At 39.5% G+C, this 25,889-nt stretch overlaps 1 protein-coding gene across 4 annotated transcripts in view; it reads right to left on the bottom strand.

Moving 5' to 3' along the window:
• The window catches only part of PIEZO2 (piezo type mechanosensitive ion channel component 2), a 471,722-nt gene that overhangs the window by 223,846 nt on the left and 221,987 nt on the right, over positions 1–25,889 (bottom strand). For all 4 annotated transcript variants that reach the window (XM_028838161.2, XM_077975335.1, XM_028838162.2 and 1 more), the window contains exon 4: positions 15,134–15,176. In XM_028838161.2, coding sequence (XP_028693994.2) covers positions 15,134–15,176 — 43 coding nt within the window. The remainder of the gene's footprint in view (positions 1–15,133; positions 15,177–25,889) is intronic.

The following is a 25,889-nucleotide window of genomic DNA, read 5'->3' as shown; positions in this document are numbered from 1 at the left end:
TTCCTGAGGACTGGGAGCAAACACTAACCCTTCAGACCATGGGTCCTTGTAATAGCGAATGAGTCAAACAGAGCAGCCTTCATATTACCTAACACTGTTTTTCTTCAAAAAATTAAACTCCTGTTTTCTGGAAGGTGCTGGTGACCATCTGACAATGTGGGGCGAGGCCTGAGCATTGGGTTTCAGATTTCTAAGGACAGGTGTCTTCTTATCCTCCCTGCCCTGCAGTCTCCATCCATTAGTGTTCTAATAAAAAAAAACACCACCAAATTCACTGAAATTACACTCAGTCCAATATGGAATTCGATTATCTGTGTGGATTTCTAAATAAATATATTTAACTGGTCAGAGTAGAGTGCAGAGAAGTTTTCAAACCCAAACATTTCTCATGATGGCCGAGTGAAAACAATTTTCTCTCTGTTTATGGCAAGCAGGTCAATAAACGGCATCGAGGAGAAGTCACCGGAAGCCGTATGTGAGGCCTCCCTGACTTCCTAATTTAATGTTTCTGCCTCCCTGTACTACTGAGTAGACAACTGACCAGGGTTTGCCATTTGCCCTCTGAATGACACCCTCTCAGGTCTCATGGCTCACAAGTTAAGGATGTTAGTTTACAGCTCCTTGCTATGTGAGGTCCAGCACCACTGGCCTCCACCTCACGTCTGAGAAGCAGGTTCCTGTTGGTTCAGTTCTGCTCACCACCTCCTGTGCCAAAAAGAGTTGGAGGTGAGGTGTACGGTGTTGTGGGAGGGACCCGGTGAGGGATAACTGAATCCTGGGGTTGGTTTCCTCCATATGGTTCTCATGGAAGTAAGTCTCAGGAGATCTGATTTTTTTTTTTTTTTTTTTTTTTTCCTGAGATGGAGCCTCGCTCTGTTGCTCAGGCTGGAGTGCAGTGGTGCAACCTCGGCTCACTGCAACCTCCACCTGCCAGGTTCAAGCGATTCTCCTGCCTCAGCCTCCCGAGTAGCTGGGATTATAGGCGCCCAACACCACACCTGGCTAATTTCTTTGCATTTTTTGTAGAGACGGGATTTCACCATGATAGCCAGGCTGGTCTCGAACTCCTGACTACAGGTGATCCACTCGCCTCAGCCTCCCAAAGTGCTGGGATTACAGCGTGAGCCACCGTGCCTGGCCCAGATCTGATGGTTTGATAAGGGGTTTCCCCTTTCACTTGGCTCTCATTGTCTCTTGCCTGCCGCCATGTAAGACCTGCCTTTCACCTTCCACCATGAGTGCGGGGCCTCCCCAGTCACGTGGAACTGTGAGTCCATTAAACCTCTCTTTATACATTACCCAGTCTCAGGTATGTCTTTATCAGCAGCAGGAGAACACATTAATACATTTAAACATTTTTAAATGTACATATAAAATCTAAAAGTGTACACTCAAGGTGAAAGGAAAATCCAATCTGTAACCAACAAATTGTAACTATTTAATATATCCTTTCTGAATTAAGGGCAATAAGTCTTTTATGTAATACAATAATTTAAATATTTCTAAAGTACTCTTTCTCTTTTACAGGAAATGATTGCTCCATCTTAACAAAATACTCTGTCTTCAAAGACTTTCTCTGCTATCGAATGATACTGAGGTAGGCTGGTGCGAACTCCTCAAGTCCTTCTTATGCAGACAAAAAACACTGACATAAAATCCTGGCTTACAAACTGTCTACTAAATTTAGTGCAACAAATGTTTATTTTATATCTTCTTTGCATTAGGGTATTGTGCTAAGCACAAGGTCATGAATACAGCCACCCTTGCATGGATGTGATCTATGAGGTGAAAGTTTTACCTAAGAGAAACTCTGTACATATTTAGACGGAGAGTTTTAGTAAAATATTGTATATAGATGAAATCAGGAGAGAAAGACATCAGAAAGGTTTCAGAGGTGAGCTGATATAAGAAGATGTCTACAAGATGACAAGATTCTGACAATAAGGCATGGAGCAAAGTGCATTCCAGATAGAAACAGGAGAAAGAAAGTGTGGGATGAAGTCAGACTGCAACCATGAGGAAAGTTAAAATGTGTGCAGAAGGAAGTAGTGAGAGATAATTTGGCTGAAAATGTGAGGAGGGCACATCCTGGATATTAAGTCGGGGAGCTAAAAATTAATTCAGTAAATAGGCGAAAAATTGGATTACAGCTGTGTTTTAGTAAAAATAATTTTGTTTTCATATCTAGAAAGAATGAGGTAAGTATTGGAATGAGGCTCAAGATCAGGGGAAGGGTCATTCCCTTCACAGGGAAGGGAAGGTGAGCCTATGTCTGAGTAAGATAGCAGGAAATCTGTAGAAAGGAGGAGTGAACATCTTTCAGCCACAGGAAGGCGTTTCTATCAGAGATGCAAATCAGCGTGGTACAGGAGCAATGCCAAGGAGTGGGGCGGGGGCTCAGCAATGCAAAGATGGGGTTGAAAGAAAAGGATTAAGCAAACATATGAAGACTGGGAGTCCTGCCTGAACAAAGCTTCCCTGGGTCCCTAAGCAATGAAGAATGCAATCAACTGAAGCCAAGAAAGGCAGGGAGGCAGAGAACACAACATGATATTTAGGCAGCTTCACATTCAGGCAACGGGATTGCACTTGACACATAATAAGACCCCAGTGAGGTCTGCAGAGACTGGCAAAGGGAAGCATGGGCTCTATAGTCACAAAGACCTAACTGCCTTCATTCAGGTGTCAAGAAGTTACTCAACCTCTTGGACTCTCCACTGACCTGGGAATGAAACTACTAAGCTATGGAAGTCATACAATCCTGGGACAATCCTGTAGTTGTTCGCTACTTCAAATATTCTGTGTAAACTTAGGAAGGTGTGTGTGTGTGTGTGTGTGTGTGTGTGTGTGTGTGTGTGTGTGTAGAGGTAGATCAGGAAAATGAAGAACCAGGAAGAAACTGTTTCCATTTTATCTAGGATCACGTATTCCCAAAGATCTGTATGGAAAATTCAAACACTTCCTATGAAATCCGCCTAATAAAAGCTGTCACTTTATCTGAGCAATAATGTCTTTGTCTCCAGTAAGGTGCTTCACTGGCTGAGCTTCCTCAGCATAAAATGCCTATAGAAAAGGCATGTTATGGTGGTTAGAGATATGAGAGAGCTAATTTCAGACTTGGAAGTAGGATGCAGAACAAATAAGAAATATGAACCCTTCTTTTGTAGCTGCCTATTAGCACATATTCCCCCAAACACTCCATTTTATACACTCGACACCCAAGTTTTACCTCCATATCAAACAGCATGAATTTCCTGTCTACTGTTCATCACGCTGTCTACACCAAGCCTTGAAATGTTTCAGTGATACATAGTTCATCTGTTCATGGCCCTCATGAAATCTACAATGTTCATGCTAACATCTCTAATTTTTCTAGAACAAGGTGCCAAGGTAATCACCTGGGAATTCAGTTTTTTAGTTCAAGAATGCACTGTTTTCTGTAGAATCTCACTGTTGTCATTCATTAACTCGAAGACTGTTTATATTACTCATAGTGATCCAATTTATGAAGATTGAGATTACAAATCACACAATATTTTCTTCCAGCTCTACTTTGAAAGAAAGAAGTTTTTGTGACGGATTGCATATTTTTTAGAAGAAAAATAGATATTTTCATCAAACACTTATTAGATTATGTCATTATGCTTGAATAAAGGAAGGTAAAGCTAATTAGTTTATATGTTGGAAGTCCTGGGTAAAGCTCTCAACAGCCTAAAAATATAAATCACTTTTGTTACACACACACACACAAACTTACACATAAGAACCTAAATCCACACATCCACATGTACATATATTAATCTGTGGCTTTTAATCTGTGTTTCAAGTACACACAAAATACCTTGGCAGATCAGAGCAAATATGGAAATCGATCAACTGCATAGGGAAAGTTTAGTTACAATGATTACGTAGCATCACATACATGTAAAAGCTTCTTTCCGAAGCTAACTTTTCTCATTGTGTGGGAGTTACAGGCACTTAAGTGTTTATAGCAAGATTGAAAGAGACCTCTGTCTACTATCTTATGATGAAATGCAGCTATCTCATGACAATGGGTTTGAACAAAATCTAAGTCAGAATTCTGGTTAAGTTCGAGGTATGTCTGTCAGTCAGTACTTTACCCAGATGAAAGATTAACCCTTCAGTCTGTCTTTGTCTTGGCACGTCAGTTTTCTCTATCAGTGCGTAAGGTGACCATAGTGACCACTAGTCACCGTGTCCTTGCAAACCTTTGATGTTTGCATTTTGGTACCAAACATCAACCACACACACACTAGGCTGGGGATAGGAAAATCACGCTGGAAAACTCTCATTCAAAATGGAAAATAGGGACAGATGTGCTCCTATTTCTGCCTGCACACATGGGCAGTATCTCTCCTACCTAACCACAGTCTTCATTTTTGCCTAAAATCCTTTTAATCCAGTGCCCCAGTCAGCCACTAGCAAGGATTCAGAGTCCCCTGGACCCATGCTAATTATATTATAGAAAACAACATTAGCATTTAGTACTATGCTCAATTCTTGATGCAACAATGTTTTTCAAATGCGAGAAAAGAATAAAGATTTATTAAAAACAAACATATTTTGTTAGTGCCAGAGAATATTTTAGTATGTTCACACTACTCGTGTCTGAAAGAACTGAATTCTGTGACTTTAATAAAAGCTCAGCAAATGCCGAAGGATGGTGGTGGGCTGAGGAAGAATCCATCCCATCTGACTCTCTGGTGTTTTCCAATTTTGCCTCAAGGCAAAAGGGCTCCAGGTGTTCGCTTTGTTTTGTATAAGGAATATTGGATAGAATTGCTGCAAATACTTCCACCATGAGGGGCCCTTCTTTGAGCCTCAAGATTTTCTCTCTGGACTTTCTAATGGTTGATACCACGATTCTGGCCTGTGCATGAGCTGTAACAGGGTGTGAAGCAGGGAAGGTCAATCACCTCCTTCTATTCACACACACACACACACACACACACACACACACACACACGCACACATACTGCAGGTGGCACTAAGAGTAAGGAACAGTAGAGTTATTTCTGAAAACTGACACTGTGACCTAAAGCAAGAAACCAGGTTGGATGGTGGTGTTCAGAGTTCAAATCTGCTGTTTACTTCTTCTGAGTCAGGTGGTCACACTGTGAAGTACTCTGAGCCTTGGTTTCTATGTCCATAAACTAGTGCAGTGCCACCAGCCACTTCAGAGCACTGTGGAGTTTAATAAAAATGATGAATACATAATATGCTCTAGGGTGCTCAGTAGAATATGATTACTATTATTATTGATAACATTCTTATCAAATGGGGGCAAAATGAATTCATTAGTAATACGACTCCATCTGATTGAATCTATCAAAGTCAGATCTGGATTTTGACTCTATCTTCATAAAAATCACATTTCCAGCTCTTTTGCTTAATTTCTCTGTCATCATATGCAAAAAAAAAAAAAAAAAAAAAAAAAAGAGAGAGGCTCTCTCTAGGGTGGGGGTCCCAATCCCTGGGCCTTGGACTGGTACTGGTCCTGGTCCATGGCCTGTTAGGAGATGGGTCACACAGCAAGAGGTGAGTGGCAGGCAAGCTCCACCTCCTGTCAGAGCAGCAGCAGCATCGGATTCTCATAGCAGCGAGAACCCTGTTGTGAACTGCACGTGCGAGGGATCTAGGTTGCATACTCCTTATGAGAAGCTAATGCCTGATGATCTGAGGTGGACCAGTTTCCCTGAAACCATCCCTACCCCTACCCCTACCCCCATCCGTGGAAAAATTGTCTTCCAGAAAACCAGTCCCTGGTCCCAAAAAGTTTGGGGACTGCTGCTCTAGGGTATCTGAGGCTCTCAAATTGCAGAATGCTGTGACCGAAGTTTAACTCATTGCCCATCTGCTTCCAAGGAACTGATAGAGGGCATGAAGGAACATTTGTAGACTTTGTCATCTGAGAAAGAAATACACTGATAACTGCATCCAAAACAGGGCTTTTCAACTGAGATAAACTGAGAGTGTGTTTCTGAGCTTCTTTGAATTCCCTGACACTGAATGTGAAATTTTCTGTTTTTGTGCCCATTGTTTTCATCAGCTTCTCTAGGGATCTATGACACAACACCCTTCCGCCCAAAAATGTATGAGCCATGGACATGGCTTATACACCTAAAGGTATATAATTGGTAATTAAAGTAATAGTATGAAGAATATGAGTGTCATTTTGTACCTTAATAGAATAAATCCGAGCCAAAGATAAAACTCGAATCCCAGTTGTTTAGTTTTGTATCAGTTAAGAAGAGTTTACCACTGAAATAATGGTTCATGCTTTCCAAAGTACAGACCCTGAACGGAGGGCTTGGGTGCAGGTGGTTTATTTGGGAAGTCATCCTGGAAAATCCGAAAGGAAGGGATGGAGAAGAGACAGAAGACAAGAAAGAATGCATTGCTAGTGGGTCTGCTATAGAGAGTTTCTAGGAAGCTTCTGCAGAACCCTATGCAATGTGCCTTGAATTGTCCAAGGAATTGAACAGGGAGCTAGAGCATTTGTCCACTACTTCTGTCGCTCACTGACGGGCAACAGGGCTTTTATCCCCAGCCCTTCCAGGCTGCCCCATGTGTGGAAAGAGCAAGCTTCCAAGAGGCTGGAGAAAACCCTCAGACAGAGAAGAGGGACCTGCAGGCACGAGGTGGGGAGGCAGCAGCTATACGGTGGCACCAATCTACGGGCTGTGCTCTCCAGAATCCTTCCTCTCCCATACGCTGACAGCCAATTATTCACCAAGTTGTAACTTCGAATTCTACTTACCTAAAATATGTTTGGCGTACATCTGCGTGTCACACTCACACTGTGCCTGTCTTGGTTGAGACATAGTCACTCTCCTGAACCACCGCAGCAGTTTCTTAGCTGAACTCCTGGTTCATCTTGTCTATATTGCTGCTCGAGTGACATTTCTAGAAGCACATCTAAGCTTACCTTCTCTGGGGTTTATACCCTTCAATGGCTCCCCAATACTACTGAATAAGATTCAAGGCCAGGCGCGGTGGCTCATGCCTGTAATCACAGCACTTTGGGAGGCCAAGACGGGCGGATCACGAGGTCAAGAGATCGAGAACATCCTGGCCAACACGGGGAAACCCTGTCTCTACTAAAAACACAAAAATTAGCTGGGCGTAGTGGAGCGTGCCTGTAGTTCCAGCTACTCGCAAGGCTGAGACAGGAGAATGGCTTGAACCTGGAAGGAGGCAGAGCATGCAGTGAGCCGAGATCGCGCCACTGCACCCCAGCCTGGGCAACAGAGCGAGACTCCGTCTCAAAAAAAAAAAAAAAAAAGATTCAAACTTCTTGGCGTTGTCTATAAGGCACTTCCTGACATATTTCCACTCCATACCCAGATTTCATGTCTCATCATGTGTAGCTTCACACTTTATCCCTAACGGTTCAGATGGATGAATGCCAATGAAGTCATTCTTCAAAACTCTGCCCAGGTGTCCCCTGAAGTTAAGCTTTCACATACAACCCCCATCCCTGTCCCCCAACTATGCAGCCAGGCCTCGCCTCAACCCCACACATTGACCTACCACTCCTTCCACTTCTGTAATATAAATATCATTAGAATAGCACCTGGTACATAGCAGCTGCTCCAAAAACATTTTCAAGTGATTCAACTAAATGGTAGCATGTAACTCACAAAATACAAAATATAGGAGATATGTGTAAACAAAATATAATAAAGTGAGTTACATGATACCACTTAGTTATGTACGTTATGTTTGCATATAGAGGAGATATGTATAAACATAAAATATAAATGGTATCATCTCTAGGACCAGGACCTTTTCTTCCCATCATCCCTAGCACCCAGCACTGTTGTCATAATGTGTGCTCAACAAACCCTTACGGACATGTAGTATTAAAGCCAGCATGGTGGATTATGAATGAATGGAAGGTGGAGTCCATAAAACTGAGTTACCTCTTGCTTTTGACACAACTAGCTGTGCGATCTTGGTAAAATACTTAACTTCTATGATTTTACTTTGCTCATTTGTAAGACAGGAAAGGTCTACTGTGTGGATCGTGTAGTACTTCCCCCAGTCACTCTCCTTTCTTAGGATATTCTATATCCCTGTGTGTGATGTGTGGCTTAGAGTGGAACCCTGTAGGAGGAGTGCGCTTCTGTGCCCATAGGCCTTGGGCTTGGCACTTGGAAGTAGGCAGAGGTGGCATACTTCACATCAAGCAAATGCGTCAAGAGCCACTGTCTGGCATGGCCAAGGCATTTCTTCTTCAGCCACAAGAAAGCCATGTACCAAATGAGGGCTCTGTTTTAGCCTGGATCCCAGGATGGAGCAGGCACTGGGGAAGAGCCACAGTCGATCCACAGCCTCTGCAGCTGACATTTAATATGAGCAAGAAATCACCCTCTGGTCTTGTAAGTCACTGAGATGTGTGGTTGTTCGCCTAGCATAACTCAGTAGAATCGGACTCTGGAAGTTGTGGGAATTCATTAAGTCCTAAAGCAAAGTGCGAACACAGAGGCCAGCATAGTATAAGTATCTGATTAATCACAGTTCCATTCCTGTGATGTTTCCTTGAAAACTCCAAATATAGCCTAGGGGTGGGCAGGAAGCACAGGCTTAAAAATGTTCAAATAAGACAGTAAATCAATATTTTGGTCTCAATCTTAAATAACAACTTAAAAAACAAACAAAAAAAACATCGGCCAGGCACGGTGGCTCACGTCTATAATCCTTGCACTTTGGGAGGACGAGGCGGGCAGATCACGAGGTCAGGATATCGAGACCATCCTGGTTAACGTGGGTAGATCACGAGGTCAGGATATCGAGACCATCCTGGTTAACACGGTGAAACCCCGTCTCTACTAAAAATACAAAAAAATTAGCCAGGCGTGGTGGCAGGTGCCTGTAGTCCCAGCTACTAGTGAGGCTGAGGCAGGAGAATGGCATGAACCCGGGAGGCAGAGCTTGCAGTGAGCTGAGATTGAGCCACTATACTCCAGCCTGGGCGACAGAGCAAGACTACATCTCAAAAAACAAAAAAAATCATCATTTTTCTCAGTCATTTCCCTGATTGTAAACTACTTTGACAAAATTTTACATTGTAATTTCAAAATAGGTTGCTAAATTTTTCAGGAATATTTATGCACATACAGTCTGAAAGAATTAAAGAATTTAGGAGCCCATCTTTCAGAAGTCTAACATAAGAACAGGGTTAATCATTGAATTAAGACAAAGGTACTGTGTACCTCTCCATGCAAGGTTCTGCAGGCTTATAAACTTACAAAGTTGGCAGGGCATGGAGGCTCATGCCTATAATCCTAGCACTCTGGGAGGCCGAGGTAGGCGGATCACCTGAGGTTGGGAGTTCGAGACCAGCCTGACCAACATGGAGAAACCCTGTCTGTACTAAAAATACAAAATTAGCCAGGCATGGTGGCGCATGCCTATAATCCCAGCTACTTAGGAGGCTGAGGCAGGAGAACCACTTGAACGCAGGAAGCAGAGGTTGCAGTGAGCTGAGATCGTGCCATTGCACTCCAGCCTGGGCAACAAGAGCGAAACTCTGTCTCAAAAACAACAACAACAACAAAAAACACCTTACAAGGTGGACCCCATTCCTCTTCCGTCTACTCTCAGGAGTGAGCTGCCTCCTGAGCCCATGGCAGTGTGGTGCCTGAGTACTGTAAGATGTAGCGACAAATGGCACTTCCAGAAGCTGCTGCAACGTAATGACAAAAACACAGCGGGTCCTTTCTCTCTTGGCTTTTTCCCAAGCCCACTTTTTTATAAGCACTCTCCAATTTCCCTATTAAGAAGTCATTAATTTATCCCACAAACATCAGATTAGCTAGTATATATCAGGCAGTGCCCACGACACCAGGGTATTAAGAGAGTCACATGCTCAAGAATGTGAAAAGAATTCTGAGAAGAGGTCGTGCTCCTGGGAGTGAGCCATCAGGACAGGTTTTACTGAGTAATAATATCTAAAACTTGGGAGGCGGCTGGAAATTTCTTTATGACAGAGATGCTGGGAAGGGGCTTGCTGACAGGCAGAGCTGTGGAGGGCTGTGGTCACCCCAAAAGACAGAGCTAGATCTTTTGAATTGTGTCTACAATGAAGGAAAAAAAAAACTAGGAATATTTGTTGTCTCATTGCAGAAGGCTATTTTCAGGGTGATTTCTATTTTAAAATGTTCTTCGAAGGAGCAAGATATTTCGTTCCACCATCCAAGTAGAGCATCAAATAAAATAACATACAATAATGTTAATCATAAGGTAATCTGGACTAATGTTCTGATTACACAGATTGACTGAGAATATCTTCTTTGCTTTTTAATTAAAAATGGGCAAGAGATCAGTAAAATATTGTTATTTTTAAATAGACAGCAATTTGATCTCCCAGCAAGCAGAAACTTTTATTTCTGCTGGTAAGTTAATGTACTCAAGCCTGTTTACTTGCTGACATATTTTTTTCCAGACAAAAAGCACAGCCTTGGATAGAGAAAACTGTGTTCAGAACTCACTCAGAGATCACTATGATAGATATTATAAGAACTTCCTTTTCTTTTCTTTTTTTTTTTTGAGACAGAGCTTGCTCTGTCACCCAGGCTGGAGTGCAGTGGCGCGATCTGGGCTCACTGCAACCTCCGCCTCCTGGGTTCAAGCAATTCTCTTGCCTCAGCCTCCTGAGTAGTTGGGATTACAGGCACACGCCGTCATGCCCGGCTAATTTTTAGTATTTTAGTAGACACGAGGTTTCACCATGTTGCCCAGGCTGCTCTCCAACTCCTGAGCTCAGGCAATCCTCCCGCCTAGGCCTTCCAAAGTGCTGGGATTACAGGCGTGAGCTACCATGCCTGGCCCAAGAACTTTCTTATATCCCATCTTTGGTTGCCTTCCTGAGTCCGTGGCATGTGGTGCCTGAGTACTGTGAGATGTAGCGACAAATGGCACTCCCAGAAGAAACATTTAAAATCCAGTCTGAAATTGTCCAAGCCCTCTTTCGATGCCTACGTAAACTTTGAAATTTTATAATTTCAGAATAGGTTGCTACACTTTCCGGAAATATTTGTGTATTATCTGAAAGAATTAAAGAACTTAGAAGCCCATATTTCAGAAAGCCACCATAAGAAGAGGGTTAATCATTGAATTAAGAAAGATGGTCCGAGCATGGTGGTTCACGCCTGTAATCCCTACAATTTGGGAGACTGAGGTAGGTGGATCACCTGAGGTCAGGAGTTCAAGACTAGCCTAGCCAAAATGGTGAAACTCCGTCTCTACTAAAAATACAAAAATTAGCTGGGCATGGTGGCGGGTGCATGTAATCCCAGCTACTTGAGAGGCTGAGGCAGGAGAATTGCTTGAACCCGGGAAGCAGATGTTGCAGTGAGTTGAGATGGCGCCACTGCACTCCAGTCTGGGCAACAAGAGGGAGACTCTGTCTCAAAAAAAAAAAAAGAGAAGAAGATGTATTTGTCTCAAGCATCATGTTGAGATGAAAGCACCGTGAGACTGCAGCCTACCAATGACACACCCCATGGAGGTGAGCTGCCCCACAGTCGTCTGTTCTCCTCATCAGATTTTGCAGGAGCGAGAAAGAAACATTTGTTGCATTAAGCCACCAAGAATTTGGGCCATTTTAGCTCCAAAGCTTGTTAGTTTCGAAGCCACCCTCACTGATTACACATGATTAGCACAGGCAGGGTGTCCGTGAATTTACAAAGCCAGGACCCCTGGCATCGCCCTATCTTAGACTAATAAATGACTGTGATTTGGAAATACTTATAAGCTTAGAAAATCTGCACAGAAAGGTGAGCTGATCAAAACCAAAATATGTTAGGCACAGATTCTTTTTTGCTATAATAAAAAAAATTTTGAGTCTGCTTTTGTCATGTAGATATCAATAATGTAGCACTAGGAGTGGGAAGTGACTGAGAATATACACCAACCTACATTACAACATTTTCTTTCTATATTACAACACACTTCTGTAATGAAGTCCTACAATAAACTAAGAGCCCCACAGAGGGAAAATGTGATTGTTTGCAAGGTGAAAATGACATATTATCATGAGTACAGCCACATAAACTGTGACAATGTGTATTTATTATGAGACAATGCATATAATCACACAGCTTCCAGAGAGACGACTGAACAACATCTCAGGGGAGGTCCACCACTATCCCATCTAGTGTTACTGCAAGGAGGGTAGGCAGGGCAGGTCCTCTAGGTCTTCCTTTCAGTTACATAATGTACAACAGAAAGCGTCTTTGCTTTTTTTATTCTTGGAGAAAAAGCTTTGCAGCTTTAGCTGACTCAGTTACTTCTTTTCCTTTAGATGTGATCCCTTTAAAATAATCTGCTGGCAACCATGTTGACGGATGAACTTCAAAGAAGGACTTAGTGATGAAAGGATCAATAGCTTTTACGATTGCTCTAAAGAACCAGATAGCTGTATTTAAGATATAATTGGAATTTCCTTTTACGAGACAGAACAGGTTAAACTTGAGAAGAAAAAAGACAAGCGATATATAACAGTACTGCTGACACTTAGTCTTCGCAACTATAAATATGCAAGAACCTCAAAGATCACTATCTGTCCTATATTTTAAGGCGCTTGTTGCAATGCACAGGATACTGTCGGCCCTTAAATGAGAAAACACAAGATGACACGGGAAAACACAGGATGACAAGCTAAGACATCTAAAAACCAGAATGATCACCAAAGACCCTCAATGGACCCATACTATAAGTAGTGAAAAGTAATGACTGAAACTATAGGCTCAAAAATAAACATACGCAAGAATTCCATGTGGTATGGTGTTAAAAGCTCAGTCTTTGGAACCAGGCAAACCTGGAACTGTGCGGGTGGCTGCGTGGCTGACTGTACGGGTAGCCTATGTAATTTCTTCAGAAGTGTTTACTTGCCAGGCGATGACCAAAGTCTACAGTGGAGGTCAACAAATGACAGCAGCCAAATCCTGCCTGCTGCCTGTTGTTGTAAACAAAATTTTAGTGAAATACTGCTACACCCATGTCTATGGCTGCTGGGAGGAAAGGTTGAGAAACAGGGGATGAGCTTGGCCCATCTAACTGTGCAGGAAACATGAAAACTGTAGAGTGATGGGTCTGTGTCAAAAGCACGAGAAGTCAACATATATATGTTCCCAAAGGCTGAACGTGAAATAATTTGAATTTACATGAAATAGGGGATTAGAATAACAAACAATATTGCAAACAGACAAATCCAGAAAGTAAAATATTCTGTAAGACAACTGATCTGGTTTCTTCAGAAGTCAATGATGTGAAGAAAAATGAAGGGATGCTGGAGGGGCTTGGGGGGCACTGATTTAAATAAAGGAGCCTAAGAGATGTGATAATGAGATGGAACGTCTGGGCTTCCATAGCACGCTGGTGCCACCAATACAAATGACATGTTTGAGATGACCAGGAAATGTAGATATCGACTGGGTATTAAATAATGCTAACGACTTATTTGTATTAGGTATGATGATGGCACTAGGGTTCTGGAAGAAATGGCCATTTGTTTCAGAGATGCATGCTGACCTATGCAGGGATGAAATGACATGGTATCTGAGATCTTCTTTAAAATGTTTCAGCCAAAATAAATAACGTAAGCGTGGCAAAGACTTATTGGAGCTGGGGAGTGGATAGGTGACCTTTTTCTGCTATTATCTCTATTTTTGTGTATGTTTGAGATGTTTCATAATATGAAAGAAGGATCAAGGGAAAGATGCTTTGGAAAAAGATTTCACGTGGAACTGAAGCTGTACATGACTTTCCATTCTTTAAATTGGCCTGTGGGATCTGACCATCCCAAATCAACTTCCCCCAATACCTTGAAAATTATGAGCACTTACTGAGATAGTAAGCAGTGATGGTGCTGATGTGACTGGAAGTGTAGGTAGCGAAATAAACCATCCTTGAATCAAGTAACAAATGGCAAAGAAAGTGCTACCACAGTGGGTCTGGTGATGTGCTATTCTCGATTGCTACAGGAGAAATAATGCATTTTCGAGTATTTTATTATTTCCTTCATATGCTTTAAGTGCTCTGTCAGCTTGATCAATACAGAGAAAAACACATTTTCACTATCATAAAAAGAACTAGTAAAAATCTACTGTGAGAATAAAATAAAATTAAAATGACTTTTTTCTTTCAATAGCTATATTTCCATTGAAAGTTTGAGATAAGATGCTAAATGCCACTGGTAGAAAGCTGTGCAAAATGCTGCCATTCATTCCAAGGCAGGTGGTTTAGAAACTGCATTGACCAGCCAGGCGCAGTGGCTCAAGCCTGTAATCCCAGCACTTTGGGAGGCCAAGGTGGGTGGATCACCTGAGGTCAGGAGTTCGAGACCAGCCTGGCCAACATAGTGAAACCCCGTCTCTACTAAAAATACAAAAATTAGCCGGATATGGTGGTGGGCGCCTGAGACTGCAGCTACTTGGGAGGCTGAGGCAAGAGAATCACTTGAACCCAGGAGGCAGAGGTTGCAGTGAGCTGAGATCATGCCAGTGCACTCCAACCTGGGTGACAGAGAAAGAGCCTGTCTCAAAAAAATTTAAAAAAAAGAAAAAAAGAAAAAGAAAAGAAACTGCATTGACTGATGTGATAATGAGTCTATTTTCGTTTCTTTTGGGGAGATGCTGGTGTAGAGATACTTTTAGCTAAGAAAAACATCATCTTAGTTTTCACTTAAGGCTAAACAGATCTAACAATTTTAATAACTGGGAAGACATCAATACAAATATAAACTTTTCTGTTCTAAAACTGTAGGAGATTATGACATATGAGGTGATGAAGCTAGGGGAGAGTCAACCATTTCCTGGGACTCTCTAATTCCGTAACTTACCTTGTGTACTGTTTTACAGTTCAAGAGGTGCTTTCCCATCCATTGCGCCATTCCATCTTTATTTCCACTTTGTGTGCAGGCAAGGCTTTATAAAGTAATGCTCTACAAAGACACTGAGGCTCGGAGGGGCAAAATGATGACTTGATCAACGTCATACAGTTACCCAAAGGGTGGTGACAGGACTATTGATTTATAATCAATAAATTACTTAGAAGAAATTGGGACAAGAGTAACTAAAATGGAGACATGCTAACCCTTGCTTACCTTTCAAAGCCGATCTGCCGGAATGTCTTTTCCCATGTTGAGCCTGTAATGGGAGGGAGAAAGATAATCAGTGCACATCAAGGACTCAGATAGTTTTGTCTGGCTTTTCCACACACGCTAGATATTTGGTTTTACGTTTAGGTAGGATGACCGGTTTTTCTTCAAATGCATCACTCCCTACCTCCAGTCCCAGATGGCCTTTGTAGAGTACAGGAAATTTAGTAAAAAGTCTGCATTTACAGAAGTTGAGTCCACATAGGGATTTAAGTGCATATAACCTGCAATGTGGCTGGCCTCAATGGCTAATGACTGTAACCCCAGCACTCTGGGAGGCCGAGACAGGCAGATCACCTGAGGTCAGGAGTTCGAGACCAGCCTGGCCAACATGGCAAAACCCTGTCTCATCTAAAAATACAAAAATTAGCCGGGCATGGTGGTGGGCGCCTGTAATCCCAGCTACTCGGGAGACTGAGGCAGGAGAATCGCTTGAACCTGGAGGCAGAGTTTGCAGTGAGTCAAGATCGTGCCATTACACTCCAGCCTGGGCGACAAGAGCAAAACTCCATCTTGAAAAAGCAAAACAACAAAATCTGCATGTGACAGAACTCTCTATACCAACCCCTCTGGTAAAGCACTAGGCCACTCCAACAATTCTCTAAAAATCTAAGCGTGTCCTGCTCAGAAAAATACGGTGGAACTCTCCTGTTAAACATAATTAAACAGCTGTACATTCTAAAATTCAACTTGTAATTGTGTGGAGCAATCTGGAAAGCCAGGGCACACTCTGAAGTTCCAACACATCACCCACCATGCCTTTATCTCACCAGTGTTGAAGCACAGAATTCACATTTTCTTTCTTTTTTTTTTTTTAAGCTAAACATGTTAAATCAGAAGAATGCAAAAATGCTATTTCAACTGCTACAAATAAAAAACAGTATATCTAAATCCGTGAGAGAAGGACAGCTGGGTATAAAAAAGATGTTATACAATTTTTCTATGTAATAATTATTCCCTGTGTCACAGGCATATAATAATTTTCTGAGTACATGATATAAGGAAAAGTGCTCATTTTTAGGAAAAACTGTTTTAATAAAAATTCTACATTTACCAAAATTAAGGATTTATGCTAACCCATGGCATTTTTTTACATTTTCCTGATGCTTAGTCAATAATAAACATATTTTGATTTCAGTAACTATTGCAGGTAAATACCCACTGAGCCCTAAATTCATAAATTGTGTTGTGCCCTAGCTGCTTGATAGTTATTGATAATTAGAGATAGTTATAACAGATAGTTATAACTAACAGCAGATAGTTATTGATAATTAGAGATAGTTATAACAGATAGTTATAACTAACAGCAGATAGTTATTGATAATTACAGATAGTTATAACAGATAGTTATAACTAACAGCAGATAGTTATTGATAATTAGAGATAGTGATAACAGATAGTTATAACAGATAGTTATAACTAACAGCAGATAGTTATTGATAATTAGAGATAGTTATAACAGATAGTTATTGATAATTAGAGATAGTGATAACAGATAGTTATAACTAACAGCAGATAGTTATTGGTAATTAGAGATAGTTATAACAGATAGTTATAACTAACAGCAGATAGTTATTGATAATTAGAGATAGTGATAACAGATAGTTATAACTAACAGCAGATAGTTATTGATAATTAGAGATAGTTATAACAGATAGTTATAACAGATAGTTATAACTAACAGCAGATAGTTATTGATAATTAGAGATAGTGATAACAGATAGTGACAACAGATAGTTATAACAGATAGTTATAACTAACAGCAGATAGTTATTGGTAATTAGAGATAGTTATAACAGATAGTTATAACTAACAGCAGATAGTTATTGATAATTAGAGATAGTGATAACAGATAGTGATAACAGATAGTTATAACTAACAGCAGATAGTTATTGATAATTAGAGATAGTTATAACTAACAGCAGATAGTTATTGATAATTAGAGATAGTGATAACAGATAGTGATAACAGATAGTTATAACTAACAGCAGATAGTTATTGATAATTAGAGATAGTTATAACTATCTGTTATAACTAACAGCAGATAGTTATTGATAATTAGAGATAGTTATAACAGATAGTTATAACTAACAGCAGATAGTTATTGATAATTAGAGATAGTTATAACAGATAGTTATAACAGATAGTTATAACTAACAGCAGATAGTTATTGATAATTAGAGATAGTTAGATAGTTATAACTAACAGCAGATAGTTATTGATAATTAGAGATAGTTATAACAGATAGTTATAACAGATAGTTATTGATAATTAGAGATAGTTATAACAGATAGTTATAACTAACAGCAGATAGTTATTGATAATTAGAGATAGTGATAACAGATAGTTATAACAGATAGCTATAACTAACAGCAGATAGTTATTGATAATTAGAGATAGTTATAACAGATAGTTATAACAGCAGATAGTTATTGATAATTAGAGATAGTGATAACAGATGGTGATAACAGATAGTTATAACAGATAGTTATAACTAACAGCAGATAGTTATTGGTAATTAGAGATAGTTATAACAGATAGTTATAACTAACAGCAGATAGTTATTGATAATTAGAGATAGTGATAACAGATAGTTATAACAGATAGTTATAACTAACAGCAGATAGTTATTGATAATTAGAGATAGTTATAACAGATAGTTATAACAGATAGTTATTGATAATTAGAGATAGTTATAACAGATAGTTATAACTAACAGCAGATAGTTATTGATAATTAGAGATAGTGATAACAGATAGTTATAACAGATAGTTATAACTAACAGCAGATAGTTATTGATAATTAGAGATAGTTATAACAGATAGTGATAACAGATAGTTATAACAGATAGTTATAACTAACAGCAGATAGTTATTGGTAATTAGAGATAGTTATAACAGATAGTTATAACTAACAGCGGATAGTTATTGGTAATTAGAGATAGTTATAACAGATAGTTATAACAGATAGTTATAACTAACAGCGGATAGTTATTGATAATTAGAGATAGTTATAACAGATAGTTGTAACTAACAGCAGATAGTTATTGGTAATTAGAGATAGTTATAACAGATAGTTATAACTAACAGCGGATAGTTATTGGTAATTAGAGATAGTGATAACAGATAGTTATAACAGATAGTTATAACTAACAGCGGATAGTTATTGATAATTAGAGATAGTTATAACAGATAGTTATAACTAACAGCGGATAGTTATTGACAATTGGAGATAGTTATAACAGATAGTTATAACAGATAGTTATAACTAACAGCGGATAGTTATTGATAATTAGAGATAGTTATAACAGATAGTTATAACAGATAGTTATAACTAACAGCAGATAGTTATTGATAATTAGAGATAGTTATAACAGATAGTTATAACAGATAGTTATAACAGATAGTTATAACTAACAGCAGATAGTTATTGATAATTAGAGATAGTTATAACAGATAGTGATAACTAACAGCAGATAGTTATTGGTAATTAGAGATAGTTATAACAGATAGTTATAACTAACAGCGGATAGTTATTGGTAATTAGAGATAGTTATAACAGACAGTTGTTATAACTAACAGCGGATAGTTATTGACAATTTCTGCCTTTCTGTTAGAGTCACTTCTGTAAACAGGAAATGGTGGGTTCAGCCGTGAGTTCCGAGCTAAAAGGCAGCTGAAAAGCTACCTGGCTTCTTTTCCTAAAGTCAAAATCAACTCGTACGGAGCTTAGGTTTATTTCTTGAGAACTCTGCCGCAAAGGCTTCATCTTCGGATGGCCACTCAGTGTCTCCTAGACATTAGGCTTCCTCAAGAGGAGTAGAAGGCCCCAGGGCCAATTCTCTGGCCTTCTCTAAGGACTGAACTAGTCCCAGGAGATCGTGATCATGGGCTTTTGCCAGGGAACCTGGGTTCATACTAGTTGGTCATGATGGAGTGTTTTAAATAATTTTCATAAATAATAAAGGACTAAATTTCAGATGTGGATTAGAAACGCACACACAATTTAAAGCAGATTCAGGCTTATATTCTTAGATGAAGTCACTCTCCTCCGGCTGAATTCCAATATGTTTTGCTGAGTAGGAGTGAAAAAAAAACAACACAGACTTTCAGCTAACCAGTCCAGGAATTTCTCTTGGTCCCGGGCCCAGGGGAGTGGGTCCCGTGTGACTGTCTTCGGTCCTGTGAGTCACATGCAAGACAATTAAGAATCCCTTTCTCAGGAATTCTTTTAAAAAATACTGTTTTTTTAATTAACACATAATAATTGCACATATTTATGGGAACAGTGTGATATTTTGATACATGTGTACGATGTGTAATTCTCAGACAATTATTCTGCCCCTGAAATCCTAGCAATTAAGAGACTGGCAGAGAATACATAACCCGTGGAAGCCACAATGTGTTCAAGGCCAATGGCAACTGCCTGCCTAGACTAAGGGTGGGAGATGAGTCTCCTACCAAAGTGAGAACCAGATGGCCAAGCAAAGGCCACGTGTGGAGGGTCCCCAGAGTGAGGAAAGCATTGGATGGTGAGGAGGTTGAGATGCTGCTCGTCTTGACTTCTCTTGCTTCATGGAAGAAACAAAGCACCTTTTACATTTTTCTGCATTTCCATTGTTTTCTCAGAGATTTTCAGTATTATTCCTACTTTTTATTTTTAGTAGGTTCAATTTTTTTCTTAATAGGTTCAATTTATTATTCAGGTAAATTTAATTTAAATGATTTTGCTCTACCACATTGTCAGGCTTTTTTAACAGAGAGTTTTCTTTTCTTTTCTTTTCTTTTTTTTTGAGACGGAGTCTCGCTCTGTCGCCCAGGCTGGAGAGCAGTGGCCGGATCTCAGCTCACTGCAAGCTCCGCCTGCCGGGTTTACGCCATTCTCCTGCCTCAGCCTCCCGAGTAGCTGGGACTACAGGCGCCTGCCACCGCACCCGGCTAGTTTGTTGTGTTTTTTAGTAGAGACAGGGTTTCACCGTGTTGGCCAGGATGGTCTTGATCTCCTGACCTCGTGATCTGCCCGTCTCGGCCTCCCAAAGTGCTGGGATTACAGGCTTGTGCCACCGCGCCCGGCCAACAGAGAGTTTTAATTTAAAAATAAGCCCCACCTTCCTATTTCTGAGAAATGTAACCTTATTCAAATAGGCAGGACAAGTCAAAAGGTTTCGGTGCAAGACACTGTACTGAGAATAAACATTAGGCCACTCAACCGGGCACAACAGCAGTGGCAGAATGCTTTCTTTCTATTCACCAGAAATCAACTTAATTAATAATTTTAGTATCTGACATACCACAAGCTGATCATTTTTTTGCTATTGATATTTTCCTAACCATCTTAATATGCTAGGTATGAGACTAGATATATTAAAATATGGTTTCTGCCCTCAAACTCCACATACCCTAGAGGTTTGGATTTTTATGTCTTTTGTGAACACTTAAGTCATGATGAAACAAGAAACACACAATAAATGGAACAGACATGTCCAGATCCTTTGGCACCAAGAATATTTCTGGCAGCCCATTATTCAGTTGCTGGGGAATTCTTTTAAAGCCATTAACCATACTCTACATGGTAAGGTAATATTATTCACTTTCGCCAAAGCAGTCCAACATGGGGAAAGAAGTAGAGAAAACAAAAGTAGCTGGCAGACTCCCTTGATTCAACACTTTTTAAATGAGATTTATAATATAGAGAAGTTTAAAACATGTTATATTTTTTTCAGGAAAACCGAAACAGCAACAATAATTAAAAGGAAAATATATAGCATGGAGAATGGATGCCCAGTCATCTCTCAGTATTCACAGGGAATTAATTCCAGGACCCCTGTGGACCCCAAAATCTGCAAGTGTTCACATCCCTGATATAAAACAGTGTAGAATTTGCATATAACCTTGCATCCCTTCATACTTCAAACCATCTGTAGATTAATTATACCTAGTAATATATATGCTATGTAAATAGTTGTTATATTGTACTGTTTTTTATATTTGTATTGTTTTTATTGTTGCATTTTTTCAAATAATTTTGATCAGAGGTCAGTTGAATTTGAGGGTGCAGAACCTATAGATACGGAGAACCAACTGTAATACCTGGAAGGAACTTTTTCCTTTCAAATCTTCGATGAAGTCATTAGAAATAACGAATTGTTGATTCTTCACTTTCAAAAACTATCCTTTGTAGATCTAGTGTCCAGTCAACAGAATTGAAATGCAGAGTGGAAGAAGGCAGAGTCCAGAGACAGTAAATAAACCTTGGACTAAACGGCATTTAGCCGCAGAGCAAGTCCTAGTGTTTACCACGTGTGTCCAGGGTGACAAACCAGCCTTTAAGTGCCTTCCAGATAGGATGTTTCCTCCTCAATAAGTAAACTAGCCATTGCTCCTTCATAAATGAACCCAGCTCTGCCTGTCCATTCTCCTCTCGCCGTCCCTCTTCCACCCTATCTATCAGCCTCTGTGGCTTCCATTTTCCCTCCTCTCTGACAACGTTGCTGCACCATGATTAGCAACAAGATGGAACCTCTGCCAATTTCTCCCCCTTTCTGGTAGGAAGCTCTCTCTCCTCAGCTGCTGGAAAGCCAGGCGCACCCACGACCAAGTTTGCTGCCACATGCAACAGCCTGTGTGTAAGAGGGAAGAATGGGTCATGTGTGCAGAGGGGAGCAGGGATGGAGAGAGGAAGGTGACTCCTCATGGCGTCCCCATCTGCCTCCGTGCCCTCCAGCAGGACGCCCTTGCCTTCCCTCACTTCCCAGTTACAGGCAAGAAAAAATAACCTGTGTCACCTATTCTCATTTTAAGTCGGGGCTCTGATACCTGTAGCTCAAAGAGCACTCAATATAAACAATGAAAATAAGAACAATTCCTTGAGCACCCAAATTTTAGGTGGTAAGGAAAGCATGTTTAACAATTTCCAGCCATCTTTAGTCCTATTTTAAATCAAGAGTGGCATTTCCCCCAAATTAACACAGCAATAAACAGTTTACACTTATTAATCCCTTACCAAGTAGGTGCTAACTTCCTATATACTAGCTAACTTAAGTTTCTCAAATACTCTGTGACATTAGTACTATTATTACATCCCCTTTTCAGGTGAGGAAACCAAGGGTTAGAGATTAGGAACCCCAGGGCCAATGTTCTTATTTACTCATTGGATTGGATTGTCTTGGGGACTGTGTTCTAGTTTTCCCTTCCTTCTCCATATTCCTGTTTTTATTCTCCTCCCTATCAGGTGTCTCCCACCTCCCGCCATCTGGTTATAATAATAATTTTTAAAAAACATCTTTTTTATTCTACAAAGCTTTGGTGTCTGATGATGAATTCTGGAAGCCTGTGAATGTCTATAGAAGTTCTCTGTCATCAAACCTCCTTGCACACAACCTTCCATCCAGGCCCTGAGAATTCTCCCGTGTTAATTCTGCTTAACACTCCGCAAGCACAGGGAGAGTTCATTCTGTACAAATATACATAGACAAAAGGTCATTCCCCAATACACTCTCCACAGCTGATGGAACAAGGGCAATTATTGTTTATTTCCTCTACGTTTTCTGTAATAGTGGTTTAAAACCACAGGGCTTTGCTTGTTACTTGAAATCAGACACCTGAATTCTAATAACAGCTCTGCCTTTGGTCATCTTTATTTCCTTAGACAAGTTACTCTTTGGTCTTTCTCTTCCCTTAATATAACACAAAAGGGTTTTTCACAGGCTCCTTTCATGTTGCAGTTTTATATTTTCATGAACATCATCACTGGAAAAGCAGACATCTCTGCCTTCATACTGTGAACTCATCATTCACTTGGTCATCATGTTTCTCCATTGATTACTTTTACCAATCATTCTTTCAACGGATTCATTGCTCAGTTTTTACGACAGAAAAAAGGAACTTCGTTTTCTCTCTAGGTCACCTAATGTGGTGGTAAAACTGGTGGTCAAAGGAGGCACAGTTTTCATCCAACTCAACAGTTTTTCGTGAAGCATGTCTGAGCCACTGAGAGCCACCTGAACGTGGACCTGCGCCTCCGCTTTTTCAAAATAATCAGCAGAAAAGGATTAATAATTCATGGAAGTGGTGGTTTTCTGCCAGCATATTCCTATAAAAAGGGAAATATTTTCACATACTGTAGGGGCTGCCAGGCAGCTGAACATGTGGCCTGGCACGGAAATTGGTGATGAAACTAAAATATCAGGAAATTGTACCACTCATAACTTTTCTGCCAGAAGCTGCATTTACATTACTTTTAACTCTTAAGAGGAAAAGATTTTCATATCTAATCAAAGGAGCCAAGAGTTTTTGCCATGCATTGAACATTGAACATAATGTGAAATTCTAAGAGAAAAATAGATTTTTCTTCTCAATTAACCAATAGTGACATTTTACTTAGCCAGTATTAAGATGCTCTTCTGTTGAAATTTAGCTGAAATCTGCTTAACCCCAGAAATGACTGCTCTAATGGATGATATGTACCCGAGGAACACAATTTTCTCAGCAAATGAGTAATTTCAGCCTTTTAGGTTAAATGGTGAGACCTGTCAAATTTTCCAAGTCCTATTTCCCACATGAGATTTATCATTGATAGATTAAAAGTAATTGTAGAGATAGAAGTAAGACTAAAGATTATTTATCATCCCTTAATTAATAGTTTTCATATTTAATGACATATTATTTTTTAAAATATCATTTTCACATCTACCTAATACTCTTGCAATGTCTATTTTACCCTGATCTGATCGTAAATATCCATATGGCACAACCTTAAGTATATGACAATTGCTGTTGTTTATATTTTGCTTTTTATCCCATGTATCCTTTGTGAGTTTTCATAATGTCTTAATATTTTATCATCTTATATGATGAGTGGGTGATCCCTTCATAAAAGACAAAAGTCAGAATTCATCAATCTCACTATCAACATATGTTTAATAGTGTGCTTTACAAAATAAATAGCTTTATATTTTTCCTTATTTGTAAAATAACATAATGATTTACAAAACAGGAAAATACTAAAAATCTTTTGTTTTTGCGTAGACACCCCCACAAACACCAGCACGTATAAAATACGACCACTCTATTTTAAATCCTGCTTTAATTACGTATTAATATATAATTAACTCAGTGTCTATAAATATAGCCATGTAATCACTTTACTGCTTATATAGTGTTCCATAAATCAACAAAATTTAATTTCTGATTAATGTATAAATTTATATCTACATTTTTGCTATTATACATAACAATGCAATGAGCAACTTTACCTACATCTTTTAACATTCATTCAATTATTCTTTTAGGGCAAATTCCTAGGAGTATAATTATACATATATGTAAAATTTTGATTAACACTATCAAAATTGTAACCCTCAAATTTATTCAAATACATGTGCTTAATTGAATTTTTTTTACACTGAATTGAGTTTTTTATAAACCTTTTTTATCTTTTACAAAACATTTTATTTTAACTTACATTTTTATAATTAGTAATAAAATAAATTTTCTTAGGTTTGTCAGCAATTTTAACATTTTATGTGTATGTTGTGTGAACTGTCTCTTCGTGCCCATTGTCTGTCTAGTAGATGTTTGTCTTTAATCTTTTAATCCCAAATATGACATATCTGCAGCCAATACATTTGCCCTTGAGGTTCAAAATTTCTTATATTAACTTCCCGGAATAGAACTGATGAATGTTTATCATTATTAATTTCTACTATTTTCGCTTTTGAATGTTTCAATTTTCTTTTGTTGTCCCAGTAAGCGCAAACAAATATTACATTAGGTTTTTTGTCCCTTAGGAATTTTTTAAAATCCAAATATCTCAACTCAAGAAGGTATTGAATGAGCTCAACACATGTGTTATGCCCCCATTTTGGGTTGGCCAGTCAGGTTGAAAAGACCCTGCCATAGCTACTCACTCTTTGTAGAGACTAGGGCAGGTCTGTTCACAAACATGCAGGCTCCAACACTCTCATCTATGCACAGAGGGTGCTGCAACACCTTAACATGGTTTCTTTCCAGAACTTACTCTCATATTACTCTCAAATGAAACATGAATCCTAAATCATTAACTCCATCATCAAATAATGAATTTTCCAAGATAATCCTTGACTACAAGATTTCTGGTTTAAGATTGGTTCTGATTCTCAGTCTATAATGCTTCCTCTACCAACTTCCCACTAAAGTAGCTATAGACACACTGGAAAGTAGACACACACACACACACACACACACACACACACACACAAAGTTGTGCTACTAGTAAAAATCCCTTTAAGAACCTTGAAAATAGAATCATAAAGGAATTTTCAGTAGTAGGTCAATTTAACTGAATTGCAAAACTCAAATTGTCGTGTTGTATGCATATGTCTCCCATGGAAACCAAGCAAACAAGCCAGCCTTAAAGAAGATACAAGTATGTTTCATTCTTTTCCCACAGTGTTCCCCTAATTCAGAAACACAAGATTCGCATTAAATAGAAACTGGGCAACCGTGTCCTTCCTGAATAGAAAAGCCAGACTCTTGCTCTTATCATGATCATGATCACCCCACCTTCCCCTGACTTCTATTAGATCTTTCTACATCTCGTCCTACTCTCAGAAACAACGGGGCAACTGGGCAGTAAGAGAGTGTGTGCATCGGGTGCGTGTTGGGAATCACAGAAAGAAAGAAGGAAGCCAACCCCCTCAGCCCAGTGTCTTTTAGGAGATACA

The sequence above is a fragment of the Macaca mulatta genome, chromosome 18 (genome assembly GCF_049350105.2).
Source record: "Macaca mulatta isolate MMU2019108-1 chromosome 18, T2T-MMU8v2.0, whole genome shotgun sequence".
Classification (NCBI taxonomy): Eukaryota; Metazoa; Chordata; class Mammalia; order Primates; family Cercopithecidae; genus Macaca; species Macaca mulatta.
Note: the sequence above shows the minus strand (reverse complement) of the source record. Positions and strands in the feature narration are given on the sequence as shown.